We start from the raw sequence: 15,509 nt of genomic DNA, 5'->3' as shown, positions 1-15,509 counted from the left end.
GGAAGGAAGTCAGTTGCCATTTGAACTGTATCCTGAACATAGATAAACTGTTTCTCTTTCAGCCTTCAGCTTTCAGAGGTTTTACTACCAAGTGGTGCTGGTTTCTTTAGGTGTATCAGTTTTTTTTTTCTTTTCCGTTTCTTTTCTTGAACGTGTAGACTTATGTCTTTTGCCATAAGTGGGTATTTTTCATTCATTACCCATTTATCGATTACTCTTCTGCCTCACCCACCGTTTTCTTTCCTCCCAGAATTCTAATGACATGAGTGTTTGATTTTCTAGGGCAAGTTTCTCAGGCATGCTCAAATTTTGGTCTCATTTATTTTTCTTGTCCAGATGGCAGTAGTTCTAGCTCCCCTCGCCTGTCGTGGGTGGCTTCTCAACATCAGCACCCAAAGCCAGCACCCCTGGCCCTCTGACTAGCAAGCCTGGCCTCAGGGAGGCTCCCCTTGCCTGTGCGGAGTTTCCCAGGGGCCACTTCTCTAGAGAAAAAAAACTTGGCTTTCTCTGCCCTGTCTGGTATCACCCCGCTCCTTCACTCCTTCCTCCTGCTCTCATTCCCCCCCCACCCCCGGCTTCTACATTGCCCCGCCCATTCCTTCCCAAGAACTGGTCTCTGTTCTGTAGAGTCCTAGAGGAACCAAAGCCTGGAGGATCAGCTAACCTAGTTCTCAGGGTGGCGTTTGCATTAGGTTAGGTTCTCAGTGTAATTTAGTTCATTTAATTTAAAGTTTTAAAAAGCCTATTACTGGCGGCGAGTCTACGTTCTCGGATCGGAGCTTGTCCCGCCCAGGATCCCAGGGCACGCCCATAACTCAGAGGACGTTATTGAACGCTGCTACAGTAGCCCCACAAGTGAGATGGGTGCCACGTTTAGGCTATCTGGCCTCGCGATCCACTGGGAAGAGGGTGCAGACGACGCGAGAGGTGATGCGGTTACCTTCTCTGTCACCAGCTTCTCTTCTGACACCTCAGGAGCCAAGAAGAGCGAGTTGTAGGCACCTAGAAAGACAACCACAGTTTGGTTACTCTTCCCACCTTGGCCAGGTCGCTCTGGTTCTCCGCCCCCGAGAGTGACCCGTGTATACCATCGTCAGGGGGTGGTCCAAAGAACACAGTCCCATCTTCAGCCACCAGCACGTTGTCCAGGCACAGGCGAGCTGCAACAGAGCCGATCAAGGATGCAGCTGTGTGTGGGCCGCGCCCTCGCCAGCATCAGGGGATCCCAGGCCACACAGAGACCCCAGAGAAACCTGTCAAGACTGGAAAGACACTGGAGGGCTGGCCGTTCCATCTAACAGTTGCCTGGGAACACTGTTAGGGTATATCACCCTCATCGAGTTAAGAATAAACGGGAGGATGGATGGGGATGGTCCCTGGATATGGCTGGGTGAGGTAGGTTGGGGCCTTTAAATTCTCCAGACTCACAGCAGCTTTAACACTAGATTGTCGGAGCAATATTTCTCTAAGGGTGGCAGTCTGGTCCCTCAGATGCCTCCTTGATTACTGCCCCATGGCACTTTGAGAGTACAGATGAACTGTCCATTTACCTGGCTATCCAGCAGGCTTGAACATTAAGGGTCACAAACTAGTGTAACATCCTGGGCTCTTCCCTCACCTCCCAAGGCTAGTTTTTACTTCCTCTAAGGTTGGGAGCTGTCATTGGCTCTAGGACCACATTGTAGGCAATTGTCTTCATCCCCCACCCCCACTTTTGTGCCAAGACCCAGGTGCTTCCCCTAGGTTTGTTGCTGGGTCAAGTTGGGCATTGCCCCTGGCTCACAGCAGTGGTTTTGCCACTCCCCTTTCTCCCTCCCCAGCTTTTGGGCCCAGGGCTCAGGCAGAGCAGGTTGACCCATTACCTGGGTGCTCCTTGTGTGTCTGCAGAGTGCTAAGGCAGGAGAGGCACAGTGCCCACAGCTCATACTCCCTGAAGGGCCGGCCTAGCTTAGACAGAAGGTCCTGCAGGGACAGGCTCTGTGGAAGAGAAGAATCACCTACGAATGCTGTCTCCCTCTGATGTCAAGGAAGGGTTTCCGTGGACAGGGATGTGTGAATGGTGTTTCCGTTTCTACTTGTAGTACTCTCTATGCCAGGGACTGGAAAAGTTCTCCAAGTTAAAAATGAATGTGGGTGAGTGTATGGGGAAAGTGGAGCCCTCATGCATAGAATGGTGTAGTTGCCATGAGAAAAGATGGCAACTCCTCTGAGAAAGTACAGAGAATTACCTCAAGATCCAACAGTTTCATTTCTGGGTACCCCTAAGACCTGTAAAGAAACTGGAGTGGACAGTTGTCCACCTAGGTTCAAGGCCTTTCACCATTCACCAGATCCCAAAAGGGGAAGCAGCTCAAATACCCATGAATGGATGAATGGATAAAAAAAAATGTGGGTCAGGGTCTGGAGAGTTGACTGGGTGGTTAAGATCATTTGATGCTCTTGGATAGCTCAATTCCCAGCACTCACGTCTTAGCTCACAACCTTCTGTACTTCAGCTCCAGGGAATTTGATGCCTTTTTGGTCCCCCATGGGTACTAGGCATGCACATGGTGCACAGTCATGCATGCAGACAGAACATCCATACATGAAAATTAAAATAAAGGCTAAAAAATGGTCCACCCACGGGACAAACTACTAGGGTATTGCTCAACCTTTTTTTAAAGAGTGTTTTCACTTTCATGAGCTTGTGTTTTAAAACACAAAGTGTAGAACTTAAACACTTCTAATGGCATGGCCCAGGGCAATAAGACCATTCAGGAGCTGGGTGTGGTGGGACACACCCGCAATCCCAGCTTTTGGGAGTCAGAGGCAGGAGGATCAGGAACTCAAGGTTTTTCTTGACTCCACAGTAAGTTCCAGGACTGTTTGTGCACCATGAGCCAAGACGGAAAAACAGAAGAGGTAGGGAATGGAAGAAGGGGAGCAGGAGGAGGAGGAGGAAGAGGAAGAGGAAGAGGAGGAGGAAGAGGAAGAGGAGGAAGAGGAGGAGGAAGTGGAAGAGAAAGATGAAGAGGAGGAGGAGGAGGAAGATGAAGAGAAGGAGGAGGAGGAGCACTGCAGTGTTGATTACTGATGAATCTTGAAGGCATTATGCTGAGTGAAACAAGCTAGACAACAGAACAGAAGGTTCTGTTCACACGTGAGGTTGTGGTAAGGCTGTGGAGAGAGATGGAGGGGAGTGCATGCTGGACGCTCAGGCGTAGAGATGATTACATGGTAGATGCGTTTACGGGTATTTTAACACATCTTCAAGTGAAAGGAACCAGTGGAGCCTAGGAGAGATCGTTCCTGCCTATGGGGACCACCTGATGGTCTGGAAACAAGGTCACCACAGAAGTGCACATGTTAGCAGCCACTTCACCCGGGATGCTATCCACTGGCCCTGTGAATAGCACAGGTTGACATGTTGGGTCAGTTCCGTGGCTCTCTGCTCCCCAGCTCATCTGCACTGCTTTTGGTGGCCCTCTCTATCCTCGGGTAGGAAAAATGAACCTTGAACCAGAGGTGAGGGCTCTGGGTCATCCTTATGTGGGAGTCCGAGGTTTGGAGGGCCATACTCTATCTGAGAGAGACTGATCAGATGGCTGAGGTGAAAGCTAGGCTCATTGGTCCGCTGTGTTCTCTTCCAAGCAAGAGGCCTCAACTCTTCTCCATTGGCAGTGCCTTCCCTTGCACAGGCTACCCATGCATTTGTTTATCCATCTAGAAGATGGTGTTGTGAGGTGGCTGTAACCTGTGAGAAAATCTTGAGATGGTGGCTGAGAATATGTGTGCATCCCTGGCCCAGACAACATAGATTATCTGCATCACTGACTTTACATCTCTTTAAGTGACCCGCACTTCCCGTGGGAATTCTTAAAGCTCTCATCAGTGTATAAATGACAACATACACCACAGAATCACCTGCCTCATACTCTCTCCTTTGGGGCAGCAAAGCCTGATGGGAAATGGGGCTGATGGTAGGCATCAGCAGGCCGATGTCTTGGTAGTCAGATGTATGTATCCTGGGAACTGGCTCAAGTGTCCTTACCCTGAGAACCAGGCTGGGACATAGGACTTTGAGGAACCCACTGAGCAGTCAAGTGGGGATCACACTTAGTGTTGTGGTCTGTATCTGGCCTGCATACCCGTGCACTAGAGTTTCATCCCATTGTGAAGCATGAAGTTTAAGAAACCTAATCTGAGGTAAGGCTTGGGAAGTGAGTGGGCCTGAAGGAGCAGTACTAGGAGCCGTTAACTGTGGAGCTGCACCTATACACTGGTGAACGGAGCCTGAGCAAGTTAGTGATTTCTGAGGCTGTCCAGAGGTTAGCTTGCATGTCTGGCACCTCCCCCAATTTGAATTTGAAGCTCTAGGAAGCCCCCCAAAGCATAGTTAATTATTGACTGGGAGTGAAGGAAGGGCAGGGCAGGTCCTTTGTGAGCTGTACATTGAGGCTTAGCAGAGACAGCTTTTTCACCTGCTCCCTCATCACATACCTGTTCTGTGGCTGCACTTCCCAGTTGCCTGGATTCTTCTGGAATCTTCTCTTCACTCCTAGGTATTTGGTCTTCATGGTCTGAATCTCCAGGGTCTACAGGGCTGGGTGAAGGTTTGTACTCTACAGATCCCTGGCTAGGAGATGTAGCCTCCAGCTGCCCCGAGGCTCCTGGACTCCTGTGTGGATTGCGGCCTGCACCTGGTGTCATATCCAGTGGGACTCCAGGCTCCTGCTCTGGCCACAGTCTGCTTTTAGACTGCGTTTTGAAACCAGAAAGGCCATTTTTCCCTTCCAGGAAGAGCTTCCTGGGGTCTGGGGGAAAGAACTCAGATTTGGCCAGCTGGTTTCTTGAGCTGTTCAGTGACAGGCAGAGGGTGCTGGCCTCTGTGCTTTCCTGCAGGAGCCTGGGAAACGTCTGAGCCTTTTTCAGCCGACTTCGTCTGAGGATGTCTCTGTCCAGCTCACCCAGGGGGCACCTGGCATCCAGGACAAGGTTGGCCAGCCCTTCCTGTCCTGGGTTCTCACCGTTTCTCATGGGGGCTGACAGCAGTGGTTTGGGGGATGGGGCTCTGGGCCTCTGCCCAGCCTCCTGCTCTGCGTCTCTGGAAGCAGGAGGTTGGAGTAGACCCTTTGATGAGGACAGTGCCTCTGGATCAGTGCTGAGGTCTCCTGGCATCTTCTTGGGCCCCACATTTCTTGGAGCAGGCCTTCCCCTCCATGTGTTCTCGCTGAGCTCTGAGCAGAAGGTAGGATATGGTTACTGCAGGGAAGCTTGGGATGGAGTCTGTGCTGGGATGGATCCCTGAGAGCCACCTCTACCCTGTCCTACGCACCGTCACAGACCCTCCTCCAAAGTCTCACTGGGCAGGCTTACCTGTTGTGCACTTCCAGATTCCCACTCCTACCCTTAGCATAGGCTCCAGAGGGCCCCAGGATCCATTGTCACATGACTCAGTCAATTAGAGGCTCCGAATGGAGGCTCCTGTGTCTCCCTCTTGGCTGAGCGTCCCAGAGGATCAGCCCTTGCCCATCTAATTACTCTATCCCAAAGCTCCTTAGTTTTCTATTATGATTACACAAGCCACTCCCTGAGGGTAGAAATGGAATCTGGTGGCAGTCATAGGGCACATACTTTTCTACACACACGGCATGCAGCATGGTCTTGTACACATGCTATGGCTCACAGCCTTGCACATGGCATACACTGTGGCACGCAATTTTGCATCCATGGGCTGCAGCGACTCTGCTGCCTGTTTTACTCGGGAGTCTGTCTATGGCTTTGCACGCAGAAGTTACCCTCTACTGGCGCTGCGGTGATGCTGTCAGTCACCATGGCTACGGCATTACAAACACTGCTGCTTGCTTGCCAGGGAGGACCCTCCAGCCACTCTGAGGCTCTGGATGGTTGCGGGGGCCAGCAGGGTCCTGAGACTGGTACATTCCAGATGTACAGCAACAGCTCATCATGCAAACAGGTGAGTGTAGCAGACAAGGCTGGCTGGAGTCACTAATTCTGAGTTTGAAAATTCCAGTGTGTGCCCAGCATGCACGCGTGTGGATGTGTGTGGTATGCACTTGAATGTGGATGTGTGCACACTTACACTGGAGTGTGTAGCATAAACAGACATTCGGGTATTTATATAGGCAGTGGTGTAAACATGTAAGTGTGTCTGCATGGGATACATGTCCTAGATCTGAACATGTGTATGACTGTGAGTGTATACAAGGACATATGAACATGAGTAAGGGTGCGTGATTCTATATGTGCATACTATATGCATACTTCTGTGGGTGGTTGTATAGATGCACGTTGTCCCTGGGTACACATATGCATGTGTATGTGTGCACGTGTACATGTGTAGGCATAGACGTGGGGGCGATGGTGCTTACCCTGGAATGCTCCGAAGGACTCAATGGAGAGCACCCTTCTTCCAATGGCTGAGAGACTGCGGCACAGGCGGCATGAGGACACAGGTTGCATCTTCTCCTCACACAGTGCTATGATGCTCTGCAGGTGCCAGGGTGCCTCTCAGGTGTGCAGCTCACCAAGAAGGAGACCTATCCTCCTGAGACACCCCCCTACCCCCCAACTGCACAGCTCTGGGATGGCACCCAGCACCCCCAGATCAGCCTCCTGCTTCCACATGCACTTTCTGGTACATGTAAACACATGCGTCTTGGCAGAAAAAGACTCTTTTGTCCCTGATAACTTTCATTTCATCACAAATTTCATTACAAAGGCATAGTATAAACTGGCCCTTATTTTGACAGAATGCAACGCCTCCAGTTTCTAGCTAAGGAACTCCAGTGAGGCTGCAGGGTCCGTGCTGCCTGTGTTCACGTGTTCATGCAGCATGCATGTCCAGCTGGGAGCTTACCTGCAGGTCTGGCCGGTCCCTGGGGTCTTCTGCCTGCATCTGCCTCAGCAGTCCTTCCAGGTCTGTGCTCAGCTTGGGCTCCAGCTCTGGCTCTGTGACGTACTCCAGGGCAGCCTTCAGTGTGGCCCCCAGGGAGTAGATGTGAGCCTGCAGTACCAAGGGGTGTAAGTCCCTGCCCTGCAAATGGCTGCTTTCTCCCTGCCAAGACTCAGGGCTAAGCAGACCAGAGAGTCTGCGTTCCTGTGTTCAGTGTGCTGCCTGGGCCTGTTGCCCAAGGCATAGAAATCCTGTTCTCCCCAGCTGCCTATTTTGCCTTAGGCATTCTTCACAAACAGGATGAGAGCAGGAGGAAAGAAGAGCTTTCTTTTGGTTTAAAAGTTGCCATCGTCATGGTCGTCCTGTCTGTGCATAGGAGAGGGAGGGAGGGCTCTACGCAAGGCTGGGGGACCAGCTGTGTGGAAGTGTGGGGGTGGGAAAGACAATGTCATTCAAGAAGGACCAGCTCCTCTTTTAATCTGTTTACAAAATGAAATCACTATGTGTAGTCAGAGCATTTTTTAAAATTTCTACTTTTTTTTTTGGTTCTTTTTTTCGGAGCTGGGGACCGAACCCAGGGCCTTGCGCTTCCTAGGCAAGCGCTCTACCACTGAGCTAAATCCCCAACCCCAAAATTTCTACTTTTAACTCACAAATAACCATCTATATTTAAGGGGCACCGTGGGATGTTTCTATGTTCATTGTGTTAACTTAATACTTGATTTTCCTATTCCTTAAAAATCTGCTGCCTTTAATCTCCGGGATTCCTGTGGGTTTTGTTGCTCTTGAAAGTGGCTCACTTAAATTATATTTGTAGCTTAAATACAAAGGAACCCACTTGGCCTGGGTTGTTTTCATACATTCGAAGCCTTTTGTTCTCTTAGGCCTAGCTCCTATGTGCGTGTGTGTACCTGTTCCGAAGTCAGCCCTTGCTGTGCACACTCTGCAAACAGTCTGCTGAACTCTTAGCCAGGCCTGGGATCCTGGCTGCCCCTTGTCACAGACCAATTGCTTTTCCAGCCCTAACTGTGCCCTTATCTTCTGTGAGAGGAATAGGGGTGAGCGCAGGGAACCACAGACCGGCTGCCTGCTGCCTAGTGAGTGCAAGCCTCCTTATCCTGTAAGTGGATACTCACCACCCTGCCACCTCCCCAGCGTCTTGTTTCCTTAAACTCACCCTTGGTCTGTAGCCTGAAGTCTACCTGCGAGCAGAGGCCTGCAGCCCTTGTTGGGCCTTGTCACATCACTCACAGACTCATTGGTCTCCCATCGACATGGGTGTCTGTGTGGACCGTGGCCTCAAGCAAATGATAGGTGACAGCACTGAGCCAGCCTGGCTGCTACCACAGGGGCCCATCAGAGTGACAAGGGCAAGGAGGAGGGAACATGGCAGAGGCTGGAAGATTGTTAGCTTTTGGAAGCTAGTGAGCCTGTGGGGACTTTGAACAAGGGTGTTGACTATACTCAGTTCTGGGAAGACTGGCCACAACAAGCCCAGGAGATTCTAGAGCATGTGATGGGGGAGTTGGTCCCGGAAGCAGAAGAGGAGAGGGTGTGTGTGCGTGTGTGTGTGTGGCATGTGGAGCATAGAGGGTCCAGGGTGCATGAGCTGGTGTTAGAACGTTCCAGAAAGGATGTAGTTGGGTCAGAGTGAGGCTGTCCAGCACACACACTTGGACCCTGTGCTCTGTTGATGTTGTATCACCTGGACTGTTTATGGCTTCTGGTAAGCCCAAGCAAAGGCCTCAGGAGAAGAGTCAATCTGGGACAGAACAAAGACCCTGGGCACCATGGCTTATACTAGGGTTGTATTTCCCAGAGTGCACATGGGAGCACTTCCCATGTACACAGGGTCTCTCCATAATACAGCTAAGGTAGGAAGAATCCACTCTCGGTGTATGTAGAACACAGGAAAGTCATCTGAAGAAGCTCAGGGACCTGGGCCCCTCTCTGGCGTTCAGCCCCAGCCTCCTATTTCACTTTGGATGACCACACTGCAAGCAACCCACAGGAAATCCCCTCCTTACAGGGCTCAGCCCCAGGGGAGCAAAGGATCCTTTCATGCTCAGTGGCTACTTGCTCTGTAACAGTGGGAGCATACTGCCCTCTAGAGGAAGAGCCCCGTTCACCAGTTCCTCGAGGGAGATTTTGATGGTTACAAGGGCAACTAAATAAACAATAAGTAAATCAACCAGAACGAACACCACAGAAGAGCCAGACAGACGGATGAATGAGCCTGAGGTGCACGGAAGGGGCTGCACTTTGATCGAGGAACACAGGGGTTCACAGAACAAAGGAAACCTGCATGCGCTGGATCCAGCAGGTATGCAGAGGGTGGGGGAGGGACGGAGCGGTGGTTCAGCCACAGACTGACTAAGCCAGAAAGTCAAAGGAAAAAGACAAAAGATGCATTAAAAGGTCCCAGTGTGTTCAGAAATAAGAAACAATTCTAGGGAATGAATGCTTTCCAGTGACTCCGCTCCCATGACAGCTCTCACAACTCGGGGCAGAGGAGCCAGCCTCCACCAGCCCTGCTGAATCCAGCCACAGGAAGCAGCAGGACAGGATGATATCAACATCTCTGTTCTGTGTGGTTCGACAGCCACCCTGGGGGTGGTGGTGCCAGCTTCTCATTGTGCTAACTCCATTTGGATACTGATTGTCGAGACCTCAGCCTTTGAAAAGTTACGGGGCTGTGTACTTGTTACAAGAGTGCCTTCTGTGTATGCATCGTCATAAAAAAAAGGAAAACCCAACCTATTCACATAACTGAATAACTCATGTACTGAACCAAAAGAAATTACCGAGAAGCAAACACGGTATGACAAAGCTCGCATGCAGAGGGAGATTCACAGTGGGAAATAGCGACTCTAAGAAGATGAAAATGGATGAACCAAGTTTCCCCCTGAAATGAAAAAAAAAGGAGTCAGCTGTGGAACTCAAAGCAAACAAAAGAAAAGAGAGAATAAGAAATAAGAACCCAAAGAAAAGATAGAATCAGCAATAAGGACCCATAGCAGAGGGCACACAGAAGCCCCCAAGGACCAGACAATGCAGAGGATGCTCTAAAAGAAATGACAAGATAAACAGCCTCTAGTTAGACTGACAGGAGAAAGAAAGAGAAGCCAAAGAAGAAAGGGCGGCACATGGAAACAGGAAATTTGCAGACATCACGGAGAGGCAAAGGGTATCACCTGGAGCCCGTTAGGCGCCTGTTTTCATCTGCTGTAGTTAAAAAAAGAAAGAAAAACCTCAGCAGCATAAACACGAATGGTTCTGTAACTATTAAAATTTGACGGTAGTTAGAAATCGTTCACAAAGGAAGCTGAGGTCCTTTTCAATGACTCTTTCCAGACTTTCAAGACATAGACCATCCCATTCTTGTACAAGCAGAGCAAACAGACAAGTCCAGAGCAATCTCGAAACCAGTGATGGTCAGAAACGTTCTTAGGGTAAGACTATACCAGCTGCCCAAAAAGATCCTAGAGGGCCACTAATAAGTACTTGTCAGTCAGCTTCAACAGTGCCCAGAAGAGATATGACACTTGGTTAGCCAAGGTTTTCTTAAGTGGGACAGTGTGGTAACGGTATGGTAGAACATAAAAATGCGCACATTAACTTCTCAGTGAAGGAAATTGCATGATCATTTCCAGAGGACAGAAGAAATATTTCATAACATCAAATTATGTATTCTCAGTAAACCTTAATAAGCTCAGAACAGATAGGAGCTCTTGTGGCCAAGGCCAGTGCCATCCATGTGGTTAGGCCAGGGTAACCAGTTCTCCCAGGCACATTGCACTTCTACCATTGACTAGATCCTACACTTGCTAAGAACTGGAACAGAAATAAACTTTGTCCCCGGAGGCGACAGCATGAAATATGGTTGGTGATTTGATCAAAGAAAGAGGAAAGGAAGAAAGAAAGAAAGGAAGAAAGAAAGAAAGGAAGAAAGAAAGAAAGGAAGAAAGGAAGAAAGGAAAAGAAAGGGTCCCCTAAATTGTTAGAAAGAACTGCAGGATTCTGTAAGATGGTTTGATATTAAAGTGGATAAAGTTAATAAAGGGACAGGAAACTGAAGGTAAAAACATAACCAAGCCATCATTTTTAGGATGGACTCAGAACCCAGTTTCTTTTCTTTTGAGACAGGATCTCACTATGTAGCTCTGGTTAACCTGGAACACACTATGTTGGCCAGCCTGGCATGTGCCACCATTCCTGATCTCCTAAGTTCTCAGGAGTAAATGTAATAAAAGGTATCTAGGACCCCAACTGTAAGGGCTTTAAACTGTTCCCAGGAGATGTGGAGAGAGATCATGGTGGCTGAGCAGATAGCATAGACAGTTACGGCGCTTGCTTAGTATTCCCAGAACCCCTAGCTCTGCAGAAATCAGACACAGTGGTGCATCTCACAATCCTGACACTTGCAAGGTGGAGGCAGGAGGATCAGAAGTTCAAGGTCATCTTTGGCTACATATTGAGTTTGAGGTTAACCTGGATTACTTGAGATCTTGTTTTTAAAAGATAAAAAAAGGAGAGGATGACGATGAGGAGGAGAAGGAGGAACCAAAAGTCAATAAGCAAAAGAGGCCTTGGAGATGAAGAACATAACACGAATTCTACCCAGACTGGTTCATGATGTTCTAGTCACCATGCTGATAGAGCTTTGAGGGAGCTCAGTAACCAGACATTGCACACACTACAGGGCAGAGGCTGGCAAGTCATTACCCCTGTAGGCCAGCTCTACACCAGGTCACAGGCCTTGCCAGGAAGTAGGTAGTTAAAAGGTAGGGTTGGCGCTCAAAGGTGAGTGAGTGACGATGGGCCAGAGTGGGATGGACATCTGAAAGCCGATGGCCTTTGCCTGGATCCTAATGGATGGTAGTTGTATGTGCAAGACAGCTAGCCAACAAGCAGAACTGGGAAGTGACCATCCAGCCACAGGAGAAGATGAAGTTCTAAGTCACGCTAGGTAAAAAAAAAAAAACCCAAATGTCACAACAAGCATCAGTGTATGTTGAAGTCCTTACAGCATCAGCGTACATTGGAACATTACCTTGTGCACTGAAAATATACAACTCTGGTTTGTCAAAACCACAGTTTAGTGACGCTAAGGAAACTGGCTTCTCAGAAGACTAGAACTTAGAAACTCTTGGTGGAGAATGGTGAATCGACACAAGCTGGAGTTATCTGAAAGGAGGGAACTTCAATTGAGAAAATGCTTCCATAAGATCTGGCTGTTGGTAGTTTCTTATTTAGTGACTGATCGGGGAGAGTCCAGCCTATCGTGGAACCAGGCTGAGGAAGCCATAAAAAGCAAGCCAATAAGAAGCACCCTCCATGACCTCTGCACCAGCTCCTGTCCTGACTTCCTCCAGTGATGGACTATGATGTGAACTGTAAGCCAAATAAATAAATCTTTTCCTCCTCCAGTTGCTTTGGTTATGGGGTTTCATCACAGCAGTAGTAACCCTCAGTAAGACGCCTGGGCAATGTAATCAGAACCCTATTCCAAACAAAACAAAACAGAGAAACTCTTTCCGCCAGTGGGCACCAGCAGGCATGGGATCCCCTGAACTTGGAGTTACAGATGGTTTGAGCCACTATGTGGGTGCTGGGAACCCAACTTGGGTGTTCTCCAAGAGCAGCGAGTGCTTTAAGCCACTGAGCCATCTCTCCAGCCCCTAGAAGTGCTTCCTAAGGTTGGTGACCATTCGTAGCCTTTTCTGGTTCCTCCCACAATTCACTGGTGAGGCTGAGAAGCCATCTGATTTGACATTGCAACAAGTGAACTCAATACCAACCCTAACAGAGATGTTCAAGGCTCCCAAACACCCACATGTCTCCCAGTAGCCACCAAGGATGAAGGTGAAGGCCCCAAAGGCAGCCCTCACTGGGGACAGCCTTTGCTCCACCTCCTGTCTGGCAGCCTATTACATTAGGGCTACAAGACTATGGAAACAGAGGTAACCCCATAGAGGAAGAGGGCAAGGCTTAGTGAGTCACCACTTGCTGGTACTTACCTCAAAGGTGTTTCCTGTCAGGTCAAACTCTGGGGGTACAAAGGCACCCTCGGGGTCATCTTGGAGAAGAAAAGAGAACGTGTTCTGATCTTGCCCTTTGGTGAAGAATAACCCCACCTAACAGAGCTCAGACTCTGGGAGCCTCCTGCCATAGGAGGAGGATTCATCCCCAGAAGAAGCCTCTGTCCTTTGCTCAGACTGATGCCTCTAAGGAAGGCGGCGAGCATCCAAGGCAACGACTGATACACCATACTTAAGCCATAAGAGTTCCAAAGCAGAAAGAGAAAAGGACTTTGTGTGGATTCTTGAAGAAGTTACCCTGGCCTCCTAACTTGAGAAACCCAACCTTTCCTGGAAGGGGCCTAATGGTGGTCAGCTTAACTAGCCAAATAAGTGTAACCTTCAGGTCCCCTGTGTTTACTTCCTGCAGGCAAGGAGTTCCAACCTAGGGGAGACAGTGACCCAGGCATCCTCTTATGAGGAGAGCTCAGAATTAAGGATGAACACATCATCTCTGGCTCAGGAGGGAGTGTATGGCAGTCTTAGGATGCTATGATTTACAGGGGCTGCCCAAACTCAACATCCAGCCTGCCTTCCTCCCTCTGCGCTGCCTTGGACAGAGGATCCCATCAGATTACCAAGGAAACCCAGGGCCTGGATCCTCCCTTTTGTCCTCAGCTGCTTGGTGCTCACAGCCAACCTCGAGTTACCTCCTCTGTGCAGCACTGGGTACCCCCCACGCCTGTCATGGTCCCCTTTTCCTTACCACTGAGCTGCTCCATGAAGCACACGTTTCCACTGGTGTTGAAGGCCAGGGTGTCAGGCGTGATGCACAGGGTCTGGAAAATGGCTGCATGTGCCACACTCCGCATGGACAGGCTGCACTCTAGGCACACAGCCCAGGCCTCCTGCTCACTGAGGCCTCGGTCCCGCAGGGAGAGGATGTCAGCCAGAGACACATTTTCCTGCCAAGACAGGCTTGGTGTGAGCCCACAGAGGGCTGCCCCAGGAAGGACCTAGTACTCCATCCGGAGAATAATGCACCAGGGTAACAGACAGCTAACTTGGGGTGGCACTTCACTCACAGTCAGGAAAAGGCAGGCCCTTTTTTTAGACAGAGTCATCCTGCTGTCCCTTGAATGTCACAACCATGGAACATTTGGTGAAACCAGCAGTGTGCTGCTCAGAACAGGCACAGACATTTGCACATACTTGTCTCCACGTAAGCACACTCACACTTAGTAGAAATGGCCCCGTACAACAATGCATACTGCTCTACATTACCTACACTCACGACCATAGCACGGCCAAACTTACCTTGCCCACACGTGTTCACACACAGTCAGGCTCATTTGTCGTATCAGGTATCTAAGACTGCAAGAGTCTTGCCTGGCTGCTGTCGGGGCCCTGGCATCTCCTGTGTCCATGTGTTTGTGTGCCACCCACTCACAGGTGTGGGCGGGAGTTTCTTTGGAAACTGGGCTGGGGGGGTGGTGGTGTGGGCAAAGGATGTGAATACCCCTTGTTGGGATTAGTAGGGCGCTGAAGAAAGCTTCTCCAGGTGTGGCGGTGGCCCCAGGACACAGGCAAATGACAGTCCTTCATGATCTTTGCCTCTAGCTGATTTTGTAAGGCATTGGCATGAGCACAGATCGCAGATGAGAAGGCAGAGTGCTTAAACCAAACATCCAAACAACCAAGCAAGCCACCAGCTAAAGGCATGAAATCATGCAGGATTCTCAAGCGCTGGCCTGAGCCTTTAGGTTCTGTGTGGGTGTTAGACCCTGCATATCCACAAGCCATTTCCTTGTTGGAGTACAAGGTAGGGCTTGGTGAGTTCACTTGCTGAGATCTCCTACTCCAGAGACAGAAGCCCCCTGACTTGTTGAGCTGTTTTTCTAACCAGGACTCAAGCCTGCAGTTTCTTTGTAGTACCAAGGACTCCTGAGAAGTCAGGAGAACCCAAGCTCCCAGTGATACCTACTGGCCCTGGCTGAAGAGGCACACACATGCAATGCATACACACATGCACGCCACCCCCTTCACAACTTCACACAGGAATGTGCCTGCACAGTGTACAACATGCCTGCACATACATGTTCATGCAAACCTACACAGACACGTAAGTGAGGTAGTGTGCCACCTTGTAGACCCCATGGGCTGTGCCATGTAAGAGAAATGAAGCCAGTTCAGTCTGAGTCAGTGTCAGTCCCACAGCAGGGCCTGCCGGCACCCCACTGCTGCTCCTCATGCTGGCCAACAGGCCTGCCTGCTCACAGCCATGACAGGATGTGCTGCCAGCAGAAGGCAACACTGCCAGACATGCTGCTTGGCCACCCTGCAGCCTACACCACAGCCTCCTACTTAGGTATGGTAGGGAGATGCTCCCGACAGTGGGGAGTCCAGTTGATTCTCAGAGCAGCTGAAGACTTGCAACCCCCATGTCAATTCGTGGTAGGGGTATATAACTTGGAAAAGCAGGAGCCCAGGGTTATTTGTATGATTCTGGGAGGAACCCTGTGGACCCTGAGTCATTGCTTCCAGCCATGGCCTTCTCCAAAGACAGGATTATTAGCCCTTTCCACACCTGACAG

General features: G+C 49.9%; 1 protein-coding gene across 1 annotated transcript in view; it reads right to left on the bottom strand.

Moving 5' to 3' along the window:
* Kndc1 (kinase non-catalytic C-lobe domain containing 1) overlaps positions 1–15,509 on the bottom strand; it is a 48,339-nt gene that overhangs the window by 28,247 nt on the left and 4,583 nt on the right. The window contains 8 exon segments of the mRNA NM_001447224.1: positions 941–1,002; positions 1,089–1,160; positions 1,863–1,977; positions 4,480–5,216; positions 6,372–6,489; positions 6,860–7,006; positions 12,916–12,974; positions 13,682–13,880. Coding sequence (NP_001434153.1) covers positions 941–1,002; positions 1,089–1,160; positions 1,863–1,977; positions 4,480–5,216; positions 6,372–6,489; positions 6,860–7,006; positions 12,916–12,974; positions 13,682–13,880 — 1,509 coding nt within the window.

The sequence above is a fragment of the Rattus norvegicus genome, chromosome 1, assembly GCF_021556685.1.
Source record: "Rattus norvegicus strain SHRSP/BbbUtx chromosome 1, alternate assembly SHRSP_T2T, whole genome shotgun sequence".
NCBI lineage: Eukaryota > Metazoa > Chordata > Mammalia > Rodentia > Muridae > Rattus > Rattus norvegicus.
This window is presented reverse-complemented; position numbering and strand designations above follow the sequence as displayed.